The following is a 20,362-nucleotide window of genomic DNA, read 5'->3' on the forward strand; positions in this document are numbered from 1 at the left end:
AGTGTAAAATCGAACCGAAAAATTCTAGACTATATAGTGGAAATCTAATGTGTTCACTGCAGCAATCGATTCAATATCCATCTCCTGCCTGTTGTCAGTGTTGATCTAATAGCAAATCAAATAGCAAATCTAATGGACAAGCGAATGGAAAATCGAATAGAAAATAGTGGAAATCAAAAAGGAGTAGGTTGAATAGTCCATATCTAATAGAAATCAAATAAAAAACTGAATAGAAAAGTGTGTACACATCATTTGAATCATGTCGCCCTAGAGCAGGGGTGGCCAAACCGGTCCTCGAGATCTACCAACGGTCCATGTTTTCCAGATCACATAGCTGGTGCACAGCTGTAGTCATTACTTACTGTCACATTTTCAAACCTGCTGCATTCATTCCTACTATAGGTCCACAGGTTACCTGGAAAACATGCACCGTTGGTAGATCTTGAGGACAGGTTTGGCCAACCCTGCCCTAGAGTATCAAATCTTTTGGTACTTGTGTTTTATCACAGCGCCCAAGATTTCCATCGTACGCCATCGCATTGGTCACATCGCATGCGATGCAACCTGATTTTAAATTGTACAGGCACCCTGATGGGTGATTACTATGTTAAATGGCACCCCCATTGTTAACGCCACCCCCACTATCAACGCCAACCCAAAGCGTGTCGAGCGCAGCGAGCCCGCGAGGGGCAGCAGTACGTGTCCTCCGACCTTTTCATACCCCACTATCCACGTCGGCGTGGAGTTGATCTTAGAAAGTGTGGCGAGCGCAGCGAGCCACCGAGCCCAAAGCGTGGCGAGCGCAGTGGATTACATGTGAAGTAATCCGCGTCCGCTCACCATGCTTCGGGTTCGGTGGCTCGCTGCGCTTGCCACACTATATGAAATCAACTCCATGCGGACGTGGATAGTGGGGGTATGAAAAGGTCGGAGGACGCATACCCACGCCCCTTACGGGCTCGCTGCGCTCGCCACGTTTCGGGTTGGCGTTGATAGTGGGGGTGGCATTAACAATGGGAGTGCATTTAACATAGTAATCACCCATCAGGGTGCTTGTACAATTTAAAATCGCATTGCATCGAATGCCATTTTAATGGCATGCGATGCAATATTTTATTGTACAGTACGGGTCTTTGGACCCGAAAATCGGGTCCCATTGTATCCCATCGCATACCTTAATTAGTGGTATGCGATGCGATGGGCGCCGTGATAATACACAAGTACCAAACTTTTTACCATGTCACCCCTATTCCACGAGTTTTGTGAGAAATTGTGTTTATATGGGACTAGGTTCAGTTATATTATGAGGGACAAGATTTGCTTCTGTTTGTCCACATATTTTATGATTGGAAGCCACCAGCATTAGTTTTGTATTACGTTGAACATACATCATTTAAATTGGTATGAACCACCCCTGCAAGTTCCCTGAGGCACCCCAGAGTGCTGCAGGACCCAGTTTGGGAACCACTTCTCTAAACCACAGATGGTGGTGATGTTGCTGCCTAACCCTGCATGCTTTCTATGTCATTTAAAAGATCAATGACTCATGAGAAGGGTAGGGGGCATAACCATGAAGTGAGCTAAATGTGATGGTCATAAATGAAAAGATGAATTTCTGATCTTTTTTACCATAAAAATAATAACCCCCATAATTTGGCACCCAGGGAAAATGCCCTGCCTTACTCATGCTAGTTAAACCACTTCACCAACTGTTTTCAAAATGACTGCCACTGGCAGAAAAATTGATTCCAACATCCTGAAACTTAACTGCCAATCTCAATGGAGAATTTGCTCCCTTCAGTCATTGCATGTTGCAAAATCTTTACCACAGTTTAGCAAACTAATGCAAAGCATAACAAATGCTTATTATATATGTATAATTAATAATAATAATAATACATTATTGTATGTGGAAAAAAAAGAGTAGTGAAAGTGATTTCCACATTAGATATCAGGTAAATGCTAAGTAGTATGTTCTCACCTCTGTTAACTGTTAAAAGTTGAATACCACTAGCTGGAAATTGCTTCTGTCAAGCTCATCTGTATCACAGGTCATACTAACCTTGATACGCTGGTGAATGTCATGCTGTGCATAATTACTGCAATACAATATATAAAAAAACAAACCTTGACACATAAAAAGGTCTGACGGAAAGCGAAAAAGAAACCCAATAGCTTATGCTAGTTGTTTTACTTGTTTTACATTTAAATCTGTGGGGTGAAATGAATTGATTAGAAAGGCTGGTGGTGGAACAGGATATTTCGTTGAAGTACTGTAGGACACTCTGGCGATGCCTCGATAAATCTCCCATAGTCTTTGAGTTCCATATCCGCTTTTCCTGTAAACACTGCGCCTTCAAGAAACAGAAAGATTTATATTTGCCCATATTGGGAATGATTCTAGTTGGTTTGCAAAAGCAAACTCCTTGGACAAAACCATGTGCAGTTGGGGCTGATGTAAAATGTGCAGAGAGCTACATTTGGGTTAGTTATTTCCGTGCAGAGTAAATACTGGCTGCTTTATTTTTTGCACTGCAATTAGTGACTAATGATCGCTGCCCCAAGCCCCCCGGCCGCAGCCTTGTATGCGTGCATCCAGTGAACAGTCTGTTCGCCATGGCCGCACGCACCTGGCATATGCACATGCGCAGGAATAAACATACGCATGCGCATACGCCCACCAACTGTCCCGGAGAGAATGTTCTGGTCCGTGTGAAAGGACCAGAATAACCCCCCATAGACTAAATATACCATATGGTGCAGACTGCCTCCTCTCACTCTGGCTGGTGTGGCGGACTATCTGTATCTTAAAATTTGGCATCTTATTCTCATCGCAGACACAACAAATGCCACTCACAGTTTACTAAAGATGCTGGGTTGTGGCTTTAACTGAGCAGGAATTAGTTTTAAACCTGTACAATGTTGCAGTTGATGCACAGTGGAACCTGGCATAGCATGGTGTTGCATGGCATTTGTAGTCCCCACCTAGCCATGGTCAGCAGTCTCTCCTCCAACCCTGAATCCATAAAAAGGTCTGACTGAAAGGGACCTTTTGATGGATTCAGTCCATATGCCAGATTTAGGCAGAATTTTTTTTATAGGTTTCTTATATAGCGCACACATATTCCGCAGCGCTTTACAGAGAACAGTTGAACATTCACATCAGTCCCTGCCCCAGTGGAGCTCACAATCTATATTCCCTACCACATGTACACGCACACACAGACATTCTAGGGTTAATTTGTTGGGAGCCAATTAGCCTACCAGTATATTTTTGGGGTGTAGGAGGAAACCGGAGTACCCAGAGGAAATCCACGCAAGTACGGGGAGAATATACAAACTCCGCACAGTTAGAGCCATGGTGGGAATCGCACCCATGACCTCAGCGCTGTGAGGCAGTAATGCTAACCATTACACCATCCGTACTGCCCAGCATAATGTAGCTTGTGGGTCACAAGGTCATCTAAAGATCCTAAAAATATGTGTCTTATAAGATGTAGAACAGAATTTTTTTTTTATATTTATGGGAATTTATTAAGCCTTCGCATAGCTAAAAAATAGAAGCCACCTTCTTTATGCACATTACTGTCGAGCAAATCCATTCGAGAGGCATAAATATACATAAGTGTCCACATACATCAATCATCATTACGCGTTCAACAGTCCTTCTAATCTTGCCATGTCATGCATATAGGAAACCCAGATAAAGTGGCAGACATACAGTAAATATAGGCATATCATGTTACTCAGCAAAAGCTGCTTGTGCATTGGACATTAACCACTATTGACCTTGTAGTGTACCTGTAGAAAGGCCAACATATGAAAAAGGTCCACATGCATTAAGTCAACATGCAGGGGCGTAACTACCATAGGTGCAAGGGGTGCAGCTGCTATGGGGCCCAGAGCTGAAGGGGGCCCATCTTTAGTAATATGTTTTATGTACATTTATCACCACTAGTTGCTAAATAGGGGGCCCTTACAAACTTTTGCTATGGGGCCTAGGAATATCTTGTTACACCCCTGTCGACATGGTCAAAAAGCCGGCACAAGCAATAGGTTGATATGAAAAAGGTCAAAATGAACAAAATAAATGTAAACAACCTGGATGCAATATACACATAGGGCTATGATCAGCAGCAGCACTGCACATATGTATGTACAGTATGGTATAGGAAGATTGAGCCATTTACAGTACTTGAAGTATGTTGGCATAAAGAGAACACTGGGTTCTTGTATTAGATATATATTACGCTGGGCATAGGGAGTGTCGGTGGGACTCACATCCACAAATAGATCTGTCACTGGTTTGTACTATTTACATGTTTAAAGCAGAAGTGATTAAGCTCTTGATAATTATACAATATGTAATAACTAGGCATATTGACAGAAAAAGTGTATTGTGTCTATACATTCTGACCTTCACATGCAGCGCAAGAGAAAGGAAATAGCTCAAGTGTATGTCATATTTTACAGCAAATGTTCACTCAGATCAAAAGCATAATTCTCAATTTTAAATTCAAAATGTAAAACATGCCCTTTGGAGCAATGCTAAGAATGGGGAGCACCATACAGCAAGTGCTAATTTAGAAGAGAGAGTATGACCTCTCTACTTCAGCCTACAATCACTGCTGTGCAGGGTTGCGGCAGTGATCACAGTTAAGCTAGAGAGGAGGGTTATATAATATGGGGCCCAAGTGCCGCATTGATGCTTGTTAACATTCTTGAAGTAATTCTTTACCAAATGTCAGCTGCTAAGATCAATAAGAGATTTGCATTAGACTACATGATATGATTACTGTGCACACATGTAAAATCAAGAACTGGTTGGTAAGAGATCAAAGCACGATGGCAGACTCAGTGCCTGTTGTATTTACATAACATACAGTATGTATGATTGAGTTGATGCATATACAGTACTTAAAACACATATTACAGTATATTCTCTTTTTTTTTTTTTTTTGGGAAAATTAAATTGAATATGAAGTGTAAAAATGTTATATGTATGAATTCCAAATTGGATTTACTCGTCTCAGTGCCAAATTATTGCAAGTTTGGATTTTATTGATTGGCTATCAGCTGTCACATGTTTTGGATAGCCAATAAGATCCCACAGTGGGAACTGAGTAAATCCGAGTAAAAACAAGCCCATAAACCCTCTAAAAAAACAAACAAATATAACATAACAGTTTAAACTGACAGCTTTATTTAAAAATGTACAGTAGTTTCACATATTTACTGCTCAAAGTAAGAGCATGCTAGATGGGCCAAGTGGTTCTTATCGGTCGACAAATTCTATAAAAATTCCCCACCACAAGCCATGTACAGGACCTATTCTAGTTGACTTGGATGTAAGCGTATTTTCGGATGGCCACCGAGTGTTCTTAGCCCCGCCTACCGTATGGATCGCTCACACCGTCCGAATGCGGTAAGATGCCATGCCAACGCAAGTGGATGTTTCATGTGAACAACTCCCCCTCCTCCATCCTCGCCTCTTCTCGGCCGCAGCTTGCGGCCGCACCCTCTTCTCGTCCCACTGCCGGCAGGACATTGAAGCCCTCCTGCTTTTTCTCGGTCGAGCAAACTGAGAATGGGACAGGGTCATGGCAGCTCGACAGCCGTGGCCCATGATTGAATACCCCCCCATAATATAAGATTTATTGAACGCCCCCCTCTTTTAACAAAGACCTACTAAAATTTAAGTTTTAAGCATACAAGAGATTTTTTCTCCTAATGTGTGCATCCCAACGCAACTTCTTTCTTTCCTGTATATATCTAGTGTCTTATCTGGCTGTCCAGGATAGCACCCCAGCAAATCGATAACTAATTCACTGCGTATTCCAACTTTCAGGTTGTGTGCAGACTCAAATACCCCCTCCCTTTTGAACTAAATCCATATTTGTCCATTTTTTGACTGTTTTGGAGCAAATGGACATTTCTCGTTTGCTCCAATACGCTACCAAATTTTTGTTCCAACAATCTGGTTGGAAATGTAGGGGAAAATGTATTCGGATGAGAGATTCTGAAAGTAAGTGATTTGATAGGAAATCCAGTTTTTTTAAAGCAGCAATCATTTACACTTCAAAATCAAACTGGTTTTGCAGTGTAAATGATTGCCGCTTTAAAAAAAACTGGAGATTTCTTACCGAATCTCTCACTTTTTGAATCTGTCATCCTATTACATTTCACCCATAATCTTTAAATGTGTAGCTATCTTTAGACAGTCACAATTCTGGCAGAATCTGAAAGCCTAATATGTACCTACTGGCTATTTAAAACTGCTTTGTAGAACTTCAGTTGGGAGTGTACGCAGTAGCTTTTATATTATTTTGGCTCGTTTTTTTTGTGGTAATAAAATATACAAAATTGAAGTGCAAACAAAGAAATGTCAATCAAAGCAATGTTATTGTGTTCACGGCATACAAACCTGCTGAACAATTGTTGTTAATTCCAAGCACAGCTGAATGACATTGTTTCTCGTTACGGAGTAATCGGTTACCGCAGCAAAAGGTGATCTAAAAAAATGAAATACATTTTAACATGTGGCAAATAAATACATATAATAAAATCTGGATAGCAAAGTCACAAAATATTTATATCATGCGCATACAAAATATATATTTGTACAGTGTGATTATTTTACAATATTGAAATATCCAGTAATATTACGCGGTATGAGATGTTGTACTGCAGGCATCTTAGACCAGTACAATAGCATGACTATCACTGCAAGAACACTAGATTCTGCCTTTTCACAAGATATCCTTAAGCAGCTGGTCCTCAGAACAAAGACCAAGTGTGTACCAGGCTCTTGGAAAGATCTACACTGCACCCCCTAGAATATTAGTATCTAAAGCTTTTAATAAAAATATATTATACTGTTTTCCATGTTCTGTGTTACTTCCTATTGTAGAGCATAAACTTTATTTCACTAGCTGTGTACACATGGTACAATATTGCTGGCAATATGGTCGCTGAGCCAATGATTTGTTTGTGCTGCAGTGATAAATCGCCGGGTGCGGGCTCCTGTGTTCAGCTCCCTAATGGTCACTGGATCAGCTGTTTCCCAATGTGGCTCCCCCGGCAGAGTCTCCTGTTCATCAGAGACCATCTCTGGTCGCTGATGAAAACTGGACACTGAGCAATACTGTATATTGCTCAGCAATATATTGCACCGTGTGTTGTACATAGCTTAAGAAAGGCTCTTCCTTATTTTGTTATAATGCTGTATTGCTTGTGTTTTATGTATCACTTACGATACTTGTTTTATTGTTTATTATGTGCTGCAGAATAACAAAAAATATATTAATATATATATATATATATACACACATACATACATACATACATACATACATACATACATACACACACACACACACACACACACACACACACACACACACACACACACACACACACACACACACACACACACACACACACCATACTCCACTACTGCTAGAGATTATTTTTAGTCCTACAGGTTCCAGGGAAGTTGGCTAAATTATGCAGACCCTTGTATGAAAGGGGTTGCGGCATAATATTAATAGCCATTGGAAAAAAATAAAGGCTCTTAAGGGGGGTAGTTATCAAAGCTCAGAGAAAGAGAAGTGTAAGTCAGGAATTGGAACTCTGTGGTTATGTTTAACCGGAATGTTGCTGTGGTTCACAAAACAAGTGGAGAACATCCATAATATTAGCAGATGGAGAAGGCACTCAGCGGGTTTGTATGTGCAAAAAAAATCTACGGACACACACTTCCACATCTGGAAGGCACCGGGGCAGGTGTAACCCCCAGATTGGGGCTTCGGAGTGCCGGGGACAAGATTTGGGTAAATGTTCGAAAAGTGAAATCACATTTTGTCTATAATTTTCTAGTATAATAGTAAAATGATAGATGGTTACATGTCCTGTGTGGAAACACTGCATAGTTCTGTGCCACTAAATGATCCACTGAAACTTATTGTTTTATTTTGTTTTGTATTTTGGGCCATTAAAAGGAATGTATAACGGCTGATACTGTACTTTCTATATTAGTTACCTACATTGATCATAAGATGCGTAGCATCAATTGGAGCCATAAAGATTTGTAATCTTGTAAATATTTAATTTCTAACAGACAGATCAAGAGAGCTTGTAATCTAGCAATGCAATATAAAAGAGGCTGGTCAATTCAACTCCCTAGAACATTAAAGAAATTAATTTAATCGTCAGCATGGCACCAAGTATGATGTTTTATGTGATAAGGCTACACTGTGATCATTTTATCAATTACATTTTACTTTAGGGTGTTCTACAGTAATTGGTTTTCACGCAGCACCAGAGCATACCCGAAGCCATGCAGGATCATTTTTTTTCTTGTCCTGTCTACACGGCTGTTTTATGGTAAACCCACTTCCAGGGCCAATTCCCTTTTTCTTGTTGCATTTCATCCCCGCATGGGAATAAAAACCAATAGGCAACATCTCACCCCCTATACACCAAATGCTCATATAGAAATGGACCCTTGGTGGACAGAAGTAAGGTGGCATTTGAGGGGTAAAGGCTATAGGGTGAAGGACTGATTTTATGGGAGAATTTGGATAACCTCAAGTAACCGTAAAGACAAACTTTGACACTAAAACTGGGTACACATTAGCAGTCAGTACAATATCGCTATCACTTTCCCCTGAATGCCTTGAGAAACAATATAGTGCATACTCATCAAACAATATTGTTAACAACATCGTTCAGTGGGTATATTCAGGAGCATGAGGTCATTGATAATATAGGGCCAGATTTTCTAAGATTCAAAAGTGATAAAATGGAGAGTGTTAAACAGCCAGCCAATCAGCTCCTACCTGCCATGTCACAGACTGTGTTTGAAAAATGTCAGACAGGAGCTGATTGGCTGGTTGTTTGTCACTCCATTTTATCACTTTTGAAGCTTATGCCCCTTTCCCACTGCAGCTAAAAAACGGTAAATTGCCGATTTTCAGTGCAATTTACTGTTTTAAGGCTGCAGTGGGAAAGTGCCAGAGTTGAAATACCGTTTAAAGCTAAATGGTATTTCAACCCGTTTTTAAAGCAGAGTCTTACACGGTAAAATAACGTTTAAGAGGCAGTGGGAATGCTTCTTAAAGTTATTTAGCCTCCAGGCAGTCCCAGTGCCTGATGAGACCTAGTAGTTCTCACTTTATGCATGTGTAATGAGTGCACGTGCATAATAAAGAGCCGCTCATTACATATGTGCATATGTAATGAGCGGCTCATTAGTATGCACGTGCACTCATTACATATGCGCAAAGTAAGAACTACTAGTTCTCATCAGGCACTGGGACTGCCTGTACCCCGCCAGGACCCTGCATGGACCCCCGCTGCCTCCCCACTGCCCTGCATCCCCGTGCAGGTAAGTACAAGGGGAGGGGAGGTGGGGGCACAGGGCAGGTACGGGGGGTTAGGCACTCTTTACACTTGGGGAGGGGAGGGATTAGGCACTCTTTACACTGGGGGGGGGGGTTAGGCACATTTTACACGGTTCACTGCAATGGGAATGGTACTTAAATGGTATTTAAAACGGTAATCTGCTGCAGTGGGAATGCTAATACCGTTTTAAATACCATTTAAGATTACCAGTACTTTAAACTGGTCTGCAGTGGGAAAGCAGCATCAGAGAATCTGGCCTATAGTCTGGATTTGAATGCATGTACAGATGACGGAGGAGTTAAGAACGACCCATGGGAGTGTGCATCATTAATGACAGTGCTTACACACTAACCAATAGGCAAGAAAATATAATTGACAGTATTGTAATCGTGCATATCGATAATCGGCTAATGTGTACCCAGCTGTCCACACCTCACGATATCCTCACTGCCCAGTCACTGTAGATAAGCAGGACTTCCCGCTTTAATTTCTCTTTAAAAAATTCTCTAAAGTCCGAGCAATTGCAGAGAACAGTACATTTGTCATATTACTGTAATGTTAATTGGTGTAAGGCCATAACTTCTTGCCTTTTATCAGAAGTATAAATATAGCAAATCCTAAAGGCAAAATCAATATTCTAACAAATGCAATGAATTCATTATTAAATGGTAAAGGAAAAGAAAGGTCCTCATAACACTTGATTTGAATGCTTACGTAACCTTTAAAGGGTCATAATAGAACAGGGAAAAAGTGCAAATCTGTCATTTTTTAAAGAGCATTTAAAACTTGCCCACATCACTTTACCCTGGCAAAGCCTCAAATTGCTATCTGCTCTATGCATAGCTAAAGTTCCATGGATTCCCTTCTATGCGCTCTGCTGGCTGCCTGAAAGGCAGATTTAATAGACAGGCTTTGCATATTGACAACAAAATCCCCAAAATATTATATATTGCTACATAGGTAATTTGTAATTCTAGAATTGCTTTACTGATCTCAGTTGATATTCCTATGGACTACGACTCAAGAACTTTATTTTATTTTGTGCAGAGGGTGCAGTAGCAAGGTCCTGGCCAGATGCGAGGGGGTATGGCCAATGCGGTCTACTTCGCACAACGGAAGCTTTTTTTTGGTCATCTCTGAGTTTGACGTAGGACATCTGCATTGTGTTCACTGACACCTATAATGGTGCCAGTGAAGCCCACTGGGCGTTTGGTTCTAAACAGACCTTCACTGCACAGGTACCAATCCATGGCAGCACCTGGGTGATTACCAGATGAATCGCCAAGTAACCCACCTTAAATATAAATAAACACATAATGGCTACTGGGAGTAGCAACTGTTTTGCCCCTGGTACAAATCATAAATAAACTATGACTTTTTGATGCAATAATAATTTGTTTAATTCACAGCTGTTTGATTGTATTAAAAAACGAAATGGTCCATTATGTGAAGCAACACAATCTGCAAATGAACTGTACCTATGCATTTATGGAACATGTGCAGAGGATGCAAACTAGGGGCTCATATATCATATATAACGAGTCATAAAACTTGTAGTAAATGATAAATGGTACTTCAGCCAATCAGCTATTAACTGCCATGTGTTTGATATGCGCTGGACCACCATTATTTTGAAGTGCCCACACAGTGTAATTCTCAGATGTGTTTTGAACTTTGTAGTTCAAAACACATCGCTTGTAGTTCAAATCGCACCACGTTTATTTTGTTTTGTGATGCGATGCGTGCTTTCGTGTAGTTCGGATCACAAGTCATAACAGCATGCCAACATGTATGTATAATATAGGACAACATAGTATGTAAGCTTAAAAAGGACATTCATATAAAAATTAAATTATACCAAATGATGGTCTTTGTTTCAAATAAATGATCGGTTTGTAAATGAAATATTCATTACATGATAAAATAATTTTTTGGATCACTTACTTATCCAGCTTATGCCCTATCCATCTTTTTTTAAGGTTATCAATGTCATCCTGATCAGCGTGGCAATACCTAAGGCAAGAGAAGGACTTAAACATACAAGAAGGATTGTGGATAACAAAAGGAGACAACTCATTTCATTGCATATACTTCTGTACTGCAGAGAGATTACATGAATTCACATATACAGTAACTGCATAAGAAGTAAACCCAGAATATGGGTTCTCATCCTGTGACGATACCATGGATTCATTTCATGCAAAAATTTGCAAATGTTTAGATTTAAAAAAAGAAAGCTCTCTACATTAACATATACGCATATAAATCTGATCAAAATCTACAAATCATATAGAACAATCTTATCATATGATGACGTAGCTACAAAATACGGAATTGGAAATGGTTTTCTTTACTTCTTCTACACTTCTAAATGAATGGCAAATGAAATAACTGTGCAATATCCTGATCATCAATGTAACAAAATGAACATAAGATATAATTGAATTCTGACTGCATGTGCATCCATCAGTTACGCTTATCATTTGCTAATAGGATTAAACACAACATCCAAATACATCTACTGAAATTAGTGGCAAGTAACGAACATACATTGGAGCTATCTATAGAAAGAAGGAAACAATATTTCACTTAGCTATGCGAACTTAAGGAATAGTTTTATATTCATGGAAATGAAGCAATTAGGGCCGACAATCATTTATTATTCATTTTGAATAAGGGATAAAATGCTTCAGACTGGATTTGTAAACAGGGACATAAACTTATGGTGTCCATACATTAATGCGAGGTATTGTGTGCCTCCATCACATAAGATACCCCGCCAACTAGCCGACGGGGATCCGCCAGGCAGCAGGATGGCATGTGATATATCGTATGAAGTCGTATGAAGTCCTATTGCATACATCACATCATATGTGATACCTGCAAGAGCTACGGAACTCTGAAAAATCCTACTTCCGATCTCCAGCTCCGATACGCATGGGACCATGAATCAGATCTGGCTTGATGTGTTAGAATTGGCTGAAATATGGCCAAATCATATAAGTGTATGGGCACCTTAACCCTTTCAGTGTCTAGTGAATTTGTCAAAATTGCCACGCATTTTTTTTAAATCATAATGACCTAATATATATATATATATACACAACACAGATAAAATCTCGTTTTTGCACTTTTCAAGAGCCGGGAGTGACGTTCTTTTATATCTTTGACATATATATATATATATATATATATATATATATATATATATATATATAGCAGCAGACGGGTGGGTGGCACTCCCAGAAATTAATGACTCAAGAGTCCAAAACGATTACCTATATATATATATATATATATATATATATATATATATATATATATATATATAATTATAATCTTTTTTACACAGCATTTTTTATTTTTAGCCGATATTTTGCATATCTCTCACAGAGCTGTTGGCATTTTTAGCAAAAATCTGGCCCATCTCTCACAGAGATGTTGGCTATCAAAGCAATTGTTACAGTATCCAATGTATTGTTGGGAGCTATGAGATCGCCTATCAGGAGAGAATCTTCCGTGCTTGTTAAAGATAATCAAGTCAAACATGATGTAAGTATTCTAAGAATCTGAAAACATCCCTACATTTACCAAAGCTCTCTCATTCATCTCCAGATCCTTTTAAGCTAAGCACAGCTGTTCATTTTACAATGTGAAATATCCTTTATAAATCTAGCTGGTACATGTGTAGCGGGTGTAGTATATCAGTTTGACGATAAATAAGTCGACAGGCACGAATTTGACACAGAAATCAATACAAGCAAAAGGTTGACGCAAATTGTTGACACATGAAAAGGTCGACATGGTTTTTACATTTATTTATTTTTCAATTTGAAGATTTCATAACACGGACCCTTAAATTAGTTTTGCTGCACTCAACACACTTTACCGTTCCCAAACGGAGTCCAGGATGAAATGTTTTTGTAAAGAACCTTGTGTCAACTTTATCATGGTGACCACATGGTGTCTATTACCCGTCAACCTATCATTCAGATCATATGTACAGCAATACATTTAGCACCACTATGGCCTATGGATTTGCATACATAGAAAACATAATATATTCTGATAAACATTCAGCAGTTTATGTATATTCACAAAAAAATCACTTTGGTGAAAACCAGTTTAGCTTACAACATTTAGGAGTATGTTAGATTTATTGCATGGTTTTATATTGGTTTATATTAAACCAATACAAGTTCTGTATATTTCTATAGATATTTTGTGTATGCATTTACAATAAATGTGAAAAAAGGAAAATATTTATTTACCCATATCTTCGTTTTTCCTTATTAGTCTATTAAAACATTGGGGGTTGGCCAAGAGAAAATGACAGAAATTACTGTTTTTACGCTGCATAAAACCATTCATGAAGAATTTTTAAAGTAATAATGTAAACATATTTTATTCATTGATAGAAACCCTACCTGTCCAGCCAGGCAAGGAGGCTCTTTGCAGATCCAATGAGATCTACAACTGAGGTCAGGAAGTCATTTGGTAATTTTCTGTTACTCTTTCCATCGTAATGACCACTTCTCCTCCTCCCACTTATAAAGTTTTGCAGGTTTTTGGCAGATGAATTTAATTTGTGAGAAAGAGTTTTCAAATTTTCTGTTTCCAAACCATAATTCTGCAAATAAAAGAGACAAAACATTTAAATGAAATCATATGCACTACACAAAATACCAAAGGTAAATCAAGATCATTTCTTAGAAAGCTCACAGGGGTCACATAAGCCATCATTTTTTTTATCAAGTGTGTACTATTTTATTCAACTAGTACCGATTAAAACTTCCAATAGCACCAGAGACCGTTATATTATAGAATAATAAACATATAGGAGTTAATATAGCAGATTGCCACAATTTCCCATGGAACTTGGAACATTACAGTATATTTGCTATATCTAAATTCTTACAATTTTGACTTTTCCTTAAATTTATTTTAAAAATTGGCATGAGACTTTGACTATATAGTTAAAATCGCATCGGGATCGCATGCAGATCGCACAGGTTTTTTACCTTGCGATCCCGATGCACAGCACAAATCAAAGCCAGATAGACAGGGCTGCACTGCCTATATAGTACAGATCTGTACTATATAGTCAAAATTGCATGCATGTCTTTTAGCTTGCCGTGCAATTCAATCCCGATGCGATACGATCACATTGGGATTGAATGGCATGGCCGTTGAACGTGTGTACACACCATAACTCTCTCTGCACATGTTACATCTGCCCCACCTGCAGTGCAGCATGAGAGAATTTGCTTTTGCAAGTGAACCAGAATCAGGCATATACTGTATGCCTACAGGTTGATTGCAAAAGAAAGTTTAAAAAATAATAATAAAAACATTGAACTACTGTAAATAGATAAAAAAAATAAGGATGGTCAGGAAAGAGGTCAATGCAGTTCGATTGCAACCACATATGAAAAGATGAATTCAGGCATCATCTAATCATGGCAATCGTGCCCAAATAATTTAAGTCACTTGAAAAAAACAACATACAAATCTTTAAAAATGAGGATGCACGCCATACCTGTGCATGGCCAACTAAACATGTGTCATGTTTTATAGTTACTTTATAGTTACTTTACTTAATCAGTACACAAACACACGTTAGTGATTTTGCTAAATCTTCCCATAACAGTCCTTACCAATGCGCACAATAAGTCTACTGCTTCCAGAATTAGTTCCTGGTGTCCAATCCGTGTGACTCCCAGCTCCTCCAGCTCCTGATGAGTAATACGTAGCAACTGATCCCCAGCAATCTTTTCCCTCTCAAAGTTTTTTATATACTGTTGCAGGCAGTCATCCAGACCTGATGGAAAACAATGACAATGTTATAGTCCGTTTAGCTTTATTTCTCTCAGTGCAAAGAGGTCTGTTGCTTTCCAAGTAAAGAAATCAAAATATATAGCTGATCCAAAAAAGAACAAGGAAATCTAAATTCAAACACTGCAACAAGCCTCAAAATATATATTTAAAAGCTGTATAAAAATAAATAACTCAAAATTGCAAGTGATTTCATAATTAAAATGTGCAGAGAGAATTTAATCACTACTCATCTGCATGTAAAAGTAATATCAACACTGATAGACAAAATTAAAAAAAATTAAAAAAAAACTCACCAGATTGCTAATGAGGAATATATCAAAATGGTGCAGAAGAAAAAAATATTTTCCAAATGAATAAATCTACATAATGAAGTTACATAATTAAGTTAATTAAGACTTTATTGTGCCCAATGTTTCTTAGCTCACTGTGACTGTCAGCAGCTGTAGGGAGAGTACTGCATGTCTATTGCCCTGAAACTGGTCCTGCTAACCTGGTCATTTCCGAGACATGACCGTACGCGGCCAGGAACAGTACCAACACTGAACACTGGATGATCGTGGAACTCAAGGAAATAAACTGCTGGTCTAAGGTTTTATTTAATAATATTCTAGTCATAAGTAATGGTGGCCATACATAACAGGTAGAGGCAATTCCCTGATGCATGTGTTGTGCGACTGGGACATCCAACATGCAAAATCTTCGATTTGAATATTCCGATCAAATTATGTTCAGGACCGATGAGTCAGAGATTTTAAAAAGCAATTTTTGCTGGTTGCCCCTCGAATCACTACTACAGATAAGAGTAGTGGTGTAAAGACAGGGAATCAACCAGTAGCTATATGATCCCCATAAGATTTGTGAGTGGATTTATTTTTTTCAAATTTTTATTTTATTGGAGACCAAACAGTAAGGAAATTACTTTTATGGTAATTAACAGAACAAGTGGTCAAATAAATAATCAGCTGTTTACTGTATGCCACAAGTTCATGGGGCATTTTCAATTGTCTGAATGATTTTGCTTGCTGGTATTAACATGCCTACATTAGGGTAGCGTGGGTCCGGTACTCTAAGAACCGGACCTACCCGAACTTCCTAATCCGAGTCAGGTCTGAGCCCTGCTCAAGGTTTTCCTCCAGACTCGGTTCCCAAATCGTAGCTGAATGCCATCTTCCCAGGTGATATCCTGCTAGTGCAGCAGGCTGGCTACTGCCCCCAGGCTCCTGCTGCACAGGGCTAGCACTGACTCAGCACAGTTTTAGCCTTGACATTCTCTTCCCTCCCTCCCTGAGCTTTTTTTAAATTTGGGCGGCAAGTATGCATGCGGGGCAGCCAAGCGCTGGGAGGAGGGGACTGCACACTGCAGTGGTGGACAGACTGAATGCATGTGACTCACTTGTTACGGACATGCAGCCACTCCTCTGCTGTGGCGTCTGGTGCCAGCTGTGGTCGGGATGGACGTAGAGTGGGAGGGAGCAGCCACTACACCGCTCACCCACCTCCTCCCGGCCTGGACACCCTGCATATGCACCTGCCAGCCAAGTTAAAAAAAAACATGTGTGTAAGCTCAGACCTGGGTCCCACAGATCTGCCCAGGCAAACTGTACCCACTCCCACATCAAGGCTGTACGCCAAGGCCTGAGGGTGGCAATGATCAGGGGGGTGAATTAAGATATTGCACTTAAATACTGTTCTTTTCTGCTCATACTTTACACCCCCCCCCCCCACCCCATGATTTTTAGGCTGCCAGTAGCTGTGCACAGTACTGTACAGTATATCGTCAAAAGGAAGGGGCATATTCGTAAACATCAACAAAAGAAAAAACAGACACCCCACCCTACACTTGTATATAAAAAATAGTCACTGTAAAAGTCAGTAACATGTTTAATAAGATTGTCACTTAACAGATTTTATAGTGTTATAAAAGCCAAATAATCATAAAGTAAAGAATAAAACAAAATAACTGAAATAAAACCAGGCTTGCCTACTTTTAAAGTCTCCTCTACAGCACTTCGGGGGGCGGGGCCTGATGTAGACCTAATCAAGCCCGCCCCCAGCAACACAAATCCCTTGTCTTTGAGGAGGGGGCGGGGCTAAATGGCGCAATTTGTATCTTTAGCCCCGACCCTGAAAACCACAGCATCACAGGCAATTAACACTGCTGTAGAGAAAGATGGGGGGAGGGGGGTGAGAGGAGGGGCTCCGTTATCCGGGAGGGCTGGCCACCTGGGGTGCCGGGAGGGGGACCTGATTTTCTGGAGTCTCCCGGCCATTCTGGGAGGGTAGGCAACCCTGAATAAAAGTGGCCCCTCTACCATTTCAGAAAGTAAAAATACAATGTGGTAGAAAATAGTAGAATAGGACAACTTTATAATGTACCAGTCTGGAAAAACAGGCATGCAACTGAAGATAGCCATACTTGTTTTGAGACCATACAGTATATCTGGATCTGAAACGCTCATTAATCACTGTATAAATACATTATGTCCTTGATTTTACAGTTAATGTACATGAAAATGATTTACTATACACAATCAACATGCAACAACTTGTTCAGAATAGCCAGAAATACTGCAAGTGCAAAGGTTCTAGTCATCTGCTAAATCATTGAAGTGTGAATGGTTTGTTTGAATAATGGAATTATAAGTTTAATGTTTAAAACATTGAATGGACAAACCACAAATAACCACTGTAAATGTTCAGATTAACCTTTTCATCTAATCACTTTATTCTTCTTCACCATCGCATTGAAACATTCATATTATGTTATTATTCTAAAACATTGCCCATCCAAGAATATTGCAGTATCTCCTCAAACCAACACATTTCCTCAACATATAGCTACAGTATAGGAGTCAATGTGCTGAAAACACATAAACTGATCAAGTGCAATGCATATTTTATAATGTAGTTCACACATAAACCTTTGTTATAGGTATATAAAAAGAAAACAAAATCATTCATATTTCATTCTTGTATCATTTATAGGGGCCAGTTCTGGATCACATGCAGTCATCCGAAATTCGGCCCATGCGCGATGGTCGCATTTCTGCACATGTGCAAACCCCGAATGTGGATGGCTGCAGCAAATTACTCACTTGCTGGGCCATTCGCAGTGGGGAGGGAGGGACAGGGGTGGCACTGGGCCATGGGAACGAGCGCAAGTCTGTCTTCGTCCTCATGCCCGCAAATAAAAGTCAGTTGAGACGGACTATTATTTGAAATGGCAGGAGAAATCATTAGATGGTCGGCGACCATTGAATCAGTTCGGTGGGGTGGCCTCTCTGGCGCTTGGCAAGCTAAAATCTTCCCGAGTCAACCAGCATCATGACCTCAGTCTGTTTTTCCGCAGTTGGAAGCAAATAGTTTGCTCCCATACAATACCAGATTTGTGTTCCCACAAGAAAGATTGGGTAGATAAATCTTTAGATATGTAGCCAGCTTAAAGCCCTGTACACACTGGGTGATGTATGCTGCTTCTGATATTGGTGGCAGTGGAGACAGGGGTTCCGGCATCGGCTGGTGCACACACTCTTGCCTATGCAGGCTGGCAGCATGGCCCACATTAATGATCCACTCCCTCGTCTATACATGCACAGACAAGGGAGACGATTATTTAGGTTATTTACAACCTGCCAGTGAGTGCAGCGTCCCTCTGCTGGTGCCTACACACAGGGTGATATAATGAGCGATATTGCGTACAAGGGCTAAAATTAGCTAATTTTATTGCCCAATGTGTATGGGACTTCAGACTTACACCTTCTGAAAAAGTACCCTTATATAGTTACGAAGAGGCAGTGAACAGGACATACATCCCCACCTTCTGTCATGAAAGGTGGCTGCTATTAACAGAAGCATTAGCCAGCTTCTAGGAGCCACAACCAATACAGTCTCAAGAAGCCGGCTCATTGTTTTATGCACAGGCATGGGATCACACATTCACACATGACAATTCCTTGCTAGAAGAATATACAAACACATTATACACAGGTGAATTAGGAGAAAATGCCATAAGCGGTCCACAGCTACAGTATACAGAACATCATTTCTGTAGGGGTAGTGCTGTATTGAATACAAAATCTGTAGAGACAAGTACAAATACTCTTAAGGAAATGCAAAGTCTGATTAGCATGAATTGTCCAATAAAATCTTTTTTTTTTTTTTAAAAGTTCACATTAGTTTCTAATAAACCTTAAATGGCATACCATTCTGCTCCCAGTTTTGGCCATAAATTTCCTGCTGCCCGGGTTCTTCAGATACTACACCCTAAGTCAGTTAGTTTATGCCTAATTCCCAACCCACCTCACCTACAGTCAGTCAGTGTATGCCAATAGCCCAAACACAACTAGTCAGTTCATACGACCCCTAATCAGCCAGTGTGTGCCAAATCCCACTCCCCAATAAGTCCATGTATGCAATGACTCCTTCATTGATCCCCAGTCAGTGTATGCCGCCAACCGATGCATGAGACCAAGAACCTTCTGAAGGTTGGAAATAATGGCTGAGGAAGGCGCCATAGTTAGTGCTACTGCACTTCTATATGTAAGTATGATCAATTGCAGCCTCCTGTATATTAACCAAATATTACAGACATCCAAGTACAAGCTGAAAGGGTTGAAGCCAAGCGTACTTACAGTAGGACTCTAACAGGTAATTTTACTCTAGTTTATAGAAAGTGGTGTTGCCCATAGAAACTAACCAGATTCAATTGTAGCTACACATTTCTTTATCCTCTACCTGTTGGTTTTAGAGGATATAGTAAATCTACCCTTAAGTGTCATCTATTGGACACCGCTTCTATATATACTGTAGGCTTAACCGAATGGCTTTAAAGATCTATTAGGTACTTATTTGGATTCACCCTTCCTAATTGGGAAATTGAAAACAGTATCTGACACATTATTATGTTAATCACATATATGACACACCATTAGATTACCAATTCAGATACTGGGCGGGATGTTCTAACATCCGCAGCCCAGCTCCGCCCCCAATCACATACATAATTATCGCATATGCTCTAACACAGTGGTAGCCAACCCTAGCCCTCGAGAGCTACCAACAGTTCACATTTTCCAGACAACCTAGCTGCTGCACAGCTGCAATCATTAATCACTGACAC

At 39.8% G+C, this 20,362-nt stretch overlaps 1 protein-coding gene across 5 annotated transcripts in view; it reads right to left on the reverse strand.

Moving 5' to 3' along the window:
- The window catches only part of CNKSR2 (connector enhancer of kinase suppressor of Ras 2), a 326,527-nt gene that overhangs the window by 242,342 nt on the left and 63,823 nt on the right, over positions 1-20,362 (reverse strand). For all 5 annotated transcript variants that reach the window (XM_083172470.1, XM_083172469.1, XM_083172468.1 and 2 more), the window contains exons 2-5: positions 15,063-15,226; positions 13,833-14,035; positions 11,350-11,418; positions 6,425-6,512 (exon numbers count right to left, since the gene is read on the reverse strand). In XM_083172470.1, the coding sequence (XP_083028596.1) occupies positions 6,425-6,512; positions 11,350-11,418; positions 13,833-14,035; positions 15,063-15,226 (524 nt within the window). The remainder of the gene's footprint in view (positions 1-6,424; positions 6,513-11,349; positions 11,419-13,832; positions 14,036-15,062; positions 15,227-20,362) is intronic.

This window comes from Crinia signifera, chromosome 2 (genome assembly GCF_055691185.1).
Source record: "Crinia signifera chromosome 2, ASM5569118v1, whole genome shotgun sequence".
NCBI classification, from domain to species: Eukaryota; Metazoa; Chordata; class Amphibia; order Anura; family Myobatrachidae; genus Crinia; species Crinia signifera.